The sequence below is a fragment of the Sinocyclocheilus anshuiensis genome, unplaced genomic scaffold (assembly GCF_001515605.1).
Source record: "Sinocyclocheilus anshuiensis isolate Anshui unplaced genomic scaffold, SAMN03320099.WGS_v1.1 scaffold513, whole genome shotgun sequence".
In the NCBI taxonomy this organism is placed as follows: Eukaryota; Metazoa; Chordata; class Actinopteri; order Cypriniformes; family Cyprinidae; genus Sinocyclocheilus; species Sinocyclocheilus anshuiensis.
The window spans coordinates 1289961-1298491 of NW_015537972.1; the positions used below are offsets into that span (position 1 = coordinate 1289961).

The window sequence follows — 8531 nt, forward strand, 5'->3', positions numbered from 1 at the left end:
TGTGTGTGTGTGTACCTACTTAACCATATTTTGGGGACAAATTTGTACCCAAAAGTGAGCAAAACCTGACAAAATCGGCAAAAACCTCAATTTGTGGCTGTCCTCATTTGTAAAACTGTTATAAAAATAAAGTAAACAGTTTTTTTTTTACTTTTGAAATTGTAAAAATGCAGAAAGTTTTCTGTGAGGGGTAGGGTTAGGGGTGGGTTTAGGTTAAAAAGTGTATAACTATCTGTATATAAAAACAATGTAATGTCCCCATTAAGATAGCTAAGTAAACGTGTGTGTGTGTGTGTAAAATAGTATATCAGTCTGGCGAGTAAACAAAAAAATTTACTAGCCAATGGCGATTATATTGCCAAGGTGTGCGTAGAGGGTTGGAAAGCCATTTCTACAAATGAGTTTGCTTGGCAATGCACTTCCACAACCTGTGGTTTTATGAATGAGGCGAGCAGGAGGTGATAAAAATGAACGGGGATGAAAAGGGTCATAGGAATGGAAGATTGGAGCAGGGGACGGTGCGTATGCATTTTCTGCCTCTTTAAGTGCTCAGCGGACCATAAGGATGATTGGGAAGGGCTTGTCAGGTGATCGCTGCAGGGAGTTGAAAAGTCAATAACACGCTAATAACAACACGGCCTTGCCGAGCCTAGATAGACTTCCACTACACACAGTGGATGAGTAAAACGTCCTTATCTTCCAGCATTCTTCAGACTTGATGGTTTTTATCTTTAGGAGTCAGAAACAGTGGTTAACACTTATGAGTGCACTATAATTTGCCAAGCCACAAGTGTACATAAGAGTGCAATTACTCATTGCAATTTAATGGTAATTACCAATAAGATGGACTGAAATTCAGCTTCCAAAAAACAAAACTATTCGACATTCAAACAAGGTGAAAATGCATCAGTTTCTTGGGAATGACAGTCACGGTCACTTAAGAGAAATCAGCCTGACGTCCATGAAAGTGACAGCAGTGGCACCCAGCCTCGTCATGACCACTGACTCTCACCATGACAGCCTTAGGGAGCAGCGACGGATGGACAGCTCCTCTCCATGGCCTTTACTCCCACTATCACACATCTCTGTGCTGGGTCAGGGTCAGTGACGTAAGGACAGGCCAGAGCCACAAGAGCTGATGCCACCACTCCTCATGTACGATGACGGTATAGTAACACTTTAAGCATACTAATATCCAAGAACAACTGCAGTGCAGCAACCGAAAAAAAGGCCAAACAATGCATATTGAAGATAAAATATATATTTTTTAAGAAAATAAGCATGTGTCATGAACAACACAATTATCTTAAATGCATTTTCTATTGCCCTCTTGTTTCACACACCATCCGTGACGTAGATACAACTTCAATTTTGCCGCCCTATTTATTTATTTATTTATTTAAATTTTTAGGGTTTTTAGGCCGGACCCCAATGGTGATTAATTTTTAGGATTTAATTTTTAGCTTTTCATTAAATCCTCTGCAGTTCTCTGACCATATGGTGTCATAGTTTTGTGTATTTATTCTTTTGCCATTTTTGTTATTATTAGTAGTAGTAGTAGCATTTATAATTTTATTCTAGTGCTGGGCAATGATAAATCGTGTCCAAAATAAGTTTTTATGTACATAACATATGTGTGTGTACTGTGTATATAGGTTATTATGTATATATAAATACACACACATGCATGTATATATTTAAAATATATGTAAAAAAAAATAATAATACAAAAAAAATAATAATAAATATATATATATATATATATATGTGTGTGTGTGTGTGTGTGTGTGTGTGTGTGTGTAAAAGATGGAACCCCGGCATACAGGGTAAATGTGTTACTGGACTCGAGACGAAGAGGGGGTCAGCTCCAGTATTTGGTGGACTGGGAAGGCTATGGACCTGAGGAGAGGTCATGGGTAGCCGCCCGGGACATCCTGGATCCATCACTCATCGAGGAGTTTCATCGAGCCAGACCCGACCGCCCAGCACCAAGACCACGGGGACGTCCACGTCGAGCTCCAGGAGTAGCTCCTAGAGGGGGGGGTTCTGTAATGCCAAGCCAGCAGAGGGAGCCCTCGCCCGAGTACTGACCGTGCTCCACTCCCTCTGCTTCCTCTACTTCCATTTCCTGTTTGACTCTCATATAAACTGAGACCAGTCCATGTGCTGGTCGCGAAGTATTGCCAGTTCATCTGCCTTACCAAGCGTTATAGTTCCTCTGTTCCTGATTGATTCCTGTGTATGATTCTGCCTGACTTCTTGACTCACGGTATTTGTACTCTGCCCCTTCTGTTCTGACGCCTGATTGGACTGATGTTTGTGTTTGGACTCATTGCCTGCCTTTCCACTATTGTCTCTGCCTCTGCCCCTGTGTATGACGAACGATCTGCCTGCTTCTCTGACTTTGACCCTCTGCCTGATTATCGACATCTGTTTAAAGCCTTGACCTTTAATAAACTTCCGCTCATGGATTCTAACCAAACTCCAGCGTCTCTGTTACAATACATAATAAATACACACAGTACACACACATATATTATATAAATAACAATTTTTATTTTGGATGCGATAAATCACGATTAATCATTGCCCAGCACTATTTTATTCATGAATTTATCATAAAAACTAAACACTGCATATTTAAATATCTTATTTAAATTATATTCCTTGTCTTTTTATTTTGTTGGATGCTGGTAATATTACTTATTAGCTGATAATTTTAGGAAATAATAGGAGATAATGAGAGGAACACATGTGATATTAGGTAACAGCAGAAGCTAATGACAGGAGACTTGAAAAGAGTGTAGAAAAAGCAAGTGTGTATTAAACTGGTGCAATGCTGTTTGGTCGGGAGTTGTTTAATAAATCTCTTTGAATTATACTCCACCTTGTAATCTGCTTTATTATTATTTTACTCCCATCCGCTGGAGACTAAAATGCTGTGGACACCAAAAATAACATTTTCATTATTTGTCATGCCTCTCACAAGTCTTTCTGAACTACCAAATCAGTTTTTGCCGATACTGCTCTATGCTCCATTTATTTTGAATTAAATGCATTTGGATAATAAATGTGTTTATTGACTCTTGAAGCTACTGCAAAAGTAACTCTGTAGTGTTAAGAGTACTTTCATGTTTTTTTTGCCATCAAAATGTGATCACGATCAAGACATTGGAAGTGATTGACTGGGCATCCCTAGAGAAAGTGTTTCTGAGCTCAGCAGCAAATAAGGCAAATAAAGTTGAAAAGTTATTTCAGAGTAAGTGAGTTGTGGAAGTGTCACAGCTCCATAATTATCAGGGCACAAAGTACTAGCATGCATTTTATACATTTTTAAATGTTTTACTACAATTTACTAAAATATATTAATTTTGATATACACTCTCTCATATGTTATCATTATTATCAACAGACAGACCCGGCTCAGCTTGCTCCCCTGGGTTCAACAGAACCATATAAGTGAGTTTGCCATGAGAAATTATTTCAGCAGAACTTCAGCAGTCTGCTGGGTAGAAAATTGCTTTTTCTGCGGAACATAGCTTAAGGACTTGACAGAGAACACACAAGTGAGCACGAAGAAACGATGCTGATTTATCCTACCTGTTGTGGTCCATCTCCGTTGACGATGTTGGGCGGGTGCGGCGGGTGCGGCGGTGGAGGCGGGGAGGTGAGCATTGGGATGTCTGGGCTGAGCAACTGGCCGGACTCCAGTGGGGAGGTGTGGTCTGCCATGACTCCCTCATCCACACTACAGGAGAGGCACTGCTTGCTCCTGTAACCACAAAGGATTCAGTCTTAATTCAATTCCATCATTAACAAGCACTTGTTCAGAATCGCCACAATGACTGCATGCATGCAAGTATTCAATTATTACAATTGTGAAATTCCTCATAATTAAAGGGATAGTTCACCCCAAAATTTTAAAATTCTGTCATCATTTACTCACCCTCATGTCGTTCCAAACCTGTTGGTGGTTGCCATTGACTTCCATTAGTAGGAAAAAAAATACTATGGAAGTCAATGGCAACCACCAACTGTTTGATTACCAGCAATCTTCAAAATATCTTCTTTTGTGTTCAACATAAGAAAGCAACTCATACAGGTTTGGAACGACATGAGGGTGAGTAAATGATGACAGAATTTTCATTTTTGGGTGAACTATCCCTTTTAGTATATGATTGTCAAAGAGATGTTGACAACATATCATGTTTTATCTAAAGCTATATTAATACAGAACACATTTTGGTTTGTACAACCTCAATTCTTTTTAATTGATGACAGATTTGTTAGATTTTAACACCTCATTCATAAACCTCAGCACCTAATTTTTCTTGCAGTTTATGCTATGATACTTTAAATCATGCAACTTATTGGGGAGAGGTCTGCTGCGGTGTTTTAGAGATTAAACATACAATTTGCACGTTGCCTTAAAAAATTCTGATGATTTAAACTGTATTGATTTGCATTATGTATATTCGCTACCATTCAAAAGTTAGGGGTTGATACATTTTTAAAAAATGTTTTCTCAAGTCTCTTACACTCACCAAGGCTGCATTTATTTGATTAAAAAGATAAAAACACTAATATTGTGAAATATTATTATAATTTAAAATAACTGTTTTCTATTTTAATATCTTTTAAAATGTAATTTATTTATGTGATGGCAAAGCTGAATTTTAACAGTCATTACTTCAGTGTAACATTATTCCTGAAAAAACATTCTAATGTGCTGATTATTATGTTGAAAACAGTTGTGCTGCTTAATATTTTTGTGGAAAACATGATACAAGTTTATGGATTCTTTGATGAATAGAAAGTTCAAAAAATTGCATTTGTGAAAAAGTCTTTACTCTCACATTTTATCCATTTTTAACAAGCCTAAAGTGTTGGTAAAGTAATTCTAAAGTCTTAACACCTTTCAAAAACAAAATCTTACTGACCCCAAGCATTTGAACAGCAGTGTATGCTTCCTATAAATAACTCTGTAGAAAAGTGAAACATAAAAGTGCTACATAAAGTTCATTGTGGAGATTATTATAATATATAATATAAATTATGCTTCTAAACATGATCCTCTCATTAGCATGTGAGAATAATTTCTTCCTTTGCTCATGAGGTCATTTTTAACCTTACACCCACAGTGGTATGGACACCCTTTAGGCATGACTTTTAATTTCACTGTTGAGTTTACACATTCATAAGTTTATGGGGGAAGAACAATAAAAATACAAAGTGTTTCCATTGACTAATAGGCTTTTTAAGCCTAGTTGGCTTTAATAGCCAGGCAGTTCAGCAAACTGTATTGTCTTCTCAGGGTCAGTCGTGGTTTCGAGCATAGAGTGGGACGTCAAACGCAAGAGGCCAGAGAGGCTTTTTGCCACTTCTTTCTTATTTTAGAATTGTGCGAAAGAGAAAATATAACCTATTTTAAGCTCCATTCATTGTATTCAGGGACTGTTTGACCTGTCTGGGTGCCACACAGCAGAGGAATGAAAATGCGCCATTTGTTCCCTGCCACGTCCACACACACGCACGCACGCACTCTGAAACGAATTCAAATTAACTAATCAACTCATGGTATGGGGTACGGGCCGGTGTGAGCACGCTCTCTCTCTCTTCTATGTATCAGGCTTGCAATGAGTCACAAGCAGAAGGTAATAAGGAGGAAATGACATGAGTCCTTGAAGCTCATTAGTATCTAGCGCATGCGTTCTCGCCGGCCGCAGCGATCAGCCTTAATCCGTTAGCTAGTCCCCTACTTAAACCTACACACAAAGTCAGGTTATGTGGGTGATTATCAATAAGATGAATCCTGCTAAGATTTAACAAACGACTTTTCAGCAGACACAGGGTTTAGGAAAATGGGCAAATGCAGCACCTGCGCCTGTCTGTCGGGTATCAACAGCATTACAGGTTTAATTCAGTTGGACCTCGTGCACAACATCTTTCAATACTAAAATAGGGTATTGAAGCCATCTCGCAACATTTTTAACCTCAAAACATCAGGAGAGACTACCAGACTACCAGTTCCATAAAATCCCATTGCCTTTTCTCTACCATTTAATTGAAGGTGGAATCAGAGCCATATCTAGGGTCAAAAACTCGAATTTGAACTTTAACTTAGGGCTGTGCTCTTTAACTTGGGCCAGTCAACAACCCAATACACAATGTGCTAACAACCACTCAGAAAACATTAGCTACTGCACAGCAACTCTGGCGAACACCATCAGCACTCAAGTATCGTGGTAGACAAAATGTAATTACTTTAAAATGTATTTATTTATTCAATTAATTACTTGTTAAATATCATTTAAATTATAACTTCAAAGCCTTGAAGCTTTTTTATAATAAACACTTTATTTGAAAAAAAAAAAGTTTAATGATAAATATTAGTTTTTATCTTTTGTAACCTTTACATCATTGTCTTTACTGTGACTTATAAACAATTTAATGCATCTTTGCTAAATACAAGTTATGACAGCCACTGTGTAAATGATAATATTTTAACAACTAATTGGAGTAGAAAAATATTATATTTAGAAATAACACATTTTTTTCTTTAGAAGTTCATGTAAAAACTACAATTTACATGTTTGCCCACAAATTTTAAATTGAGTGTTGAATATCATATTATAAAAAAACATAGCAACTAAATTTAATAGTTCAGACTCTGTTGTTAATAGTAACCTTTAATATTACAGTAATGTGCAAGTAACAGGGCTCCCTATATAGTTTATACCATTAGATGAGATTAAATAGATTTTTTTTTTATCCTTAAGAAATTTGTAATTATATTTGAACTTAAAAGACAGGCAGAGTGAATACACACACACACACACAGTGACAGTATATGTTAGGCATGTAATGATTCACAAAAATTGGCGGCTTGGTACATACAATACAATACGCTGAGCGCTGCATTTTATCCGAGGTTTAACATTCTTCAACTCTCGCTAACGAAAAAAAAAAACGCTTGAGCACTCGGCATGAAAAAGATGCTCAGCGCTCATCATGCTGCTGGTGTTTTAAAGGGGTCATATGATGCGATTTCAAGTTTTCCTTTCTCCTTGGAGTGTTACAAGCTCTTGGTGCATAAAGAAGATCTGTAAAGTTGCCAAGACTAAAGTTTCAAATCCAAAGAGATATTCTTTATAAAAGTTAAGAGTCAACCACGCCTACCTAAAACGGCTCGTTCTAACACGCCCCCACATGTCTACGTCACTATGTGGAAATATTAGCATAATGCCGCCCAAATGTGCACGCAAAGAAAGAAGGCGTGGTTTCAGGAACAGCAGTAGTGTTGATGCAGCCATGTCAGGGAGACGGTGTGTGTTTCAGTGCGAAAGCAAAAGTACTTTATTTGGCCTTCCGGAAGTAGATGCAATTAGGAATCATTGGTTAAGATTTATTTACAACAGAACAGCACAACCCAGATGTTCAGAGTAACGCATTGTGTGTGTGTGTGTGTGCGCGAGGGGAACAGGGTCACATCACAGGAGAGTGAACTGCCTGTCAGAAATCATAGCACGTCAGCTGTCTTAACCGCGGCTTGTGTACTGCATCATCACAGTGTCTGTCACGCGACTCTGTTGCCCTTTCGGGCTTGAACTGATGGTAAAACTAACGACATTATTAACTGTCTTGATATTTACTTTGAAAGCTGAAGCTGCGATTATGGTAAGGGGCGCTACATTTCCGACGCGTGCTTGTGTTCGGCCAATCACAATGCACAGCTTCTGAAAACAATGTTACAGCCACATTGTAGCCTTTAAAATGTGTAAAATATTGAAAATTTTCAAAATGTTTAAAATGTTTTTGAAGCTACTTTTCTGTAATATATATGCAATGCTTTTCTCATTTAACACAATAATTACTTTAAATTAAACTTTAAATTGGCCCAAATTGATACATAATGTAATAAATTCGATTAGAAACTAATTGCTTGACAGCCCTTATATACCAGTATTATACTTTTAGTATTGTAAATAGCATCTGCAATCTGGTACTTTTATCACACTAGTGAAATTCTGTGACCTGCTACACTGCCCCACTGATTTAACAGTCAGGTAATTCCAGTGCACAAGCGTTGAGTAACAAAGAAAAGGAGAAACAACACACTATGTTGCTTTTCAGTTGTAAACCTGCTATTTTGAACCTGCAACACCATAATATGAGGGAGGCTACAGCGGGGGGTAAAAAAAAAAAATACAGCAAGCAGGTAGAAGTCAGCGCTTACTCTCTCTGAGCACTACAGTTGAATGCTTTCCGTGGTCTAATTCCTCCTCTCAGCAAGAGAGTGGATGATGCCAACAGTGGAGCATGGCCTAAGGGTGTAAATCTGTTCTCGGAAGTGCAAAAGGTCAGATACTGGAGATGACGGCTTCCTATGCTCCCACTACATTTCCACTGCTTCGGGTGTGTGTTCACGGTGTGTGTGTTCACTGCTGTGTGTGCACTTTGGATGGGTTAAATGCAGAGCACTAATTCCAAGTATGGGTCACCATACTTGGCCACATGTCACGTCACTATTA

At 38.0% G+C, this 8531-nt stretch overlaps 1 protein-coding gene across 3 annotated transcripts in view; it reads right to left on the bottom strand.

Moving 5' to 3' along the window:
- Window positions 1–8531, bottom strand: part of LOC107670499 (fibronectin type-III domain-containing protein 3a) — a 93934-nt gene that overhangs the window by 71038 nt on the left and 14365 nt on the right. For all 3 annotated transcript variants that reach the window (XM_016463139.1, XM_016463155.1, XM_016463129.1), the window contains exon 2: window positions 3601–3772. In XM_016463139.1, the coding sequence (XP_016318625.1) occupies window positions 3601–3732 (132 nt within the window). In that variant the 5' untranslated portion in view covers window positions 3733–3772. The remainder of the gene's footprint in view (window positions 1–3600; window positions 3773–8531) is intronic.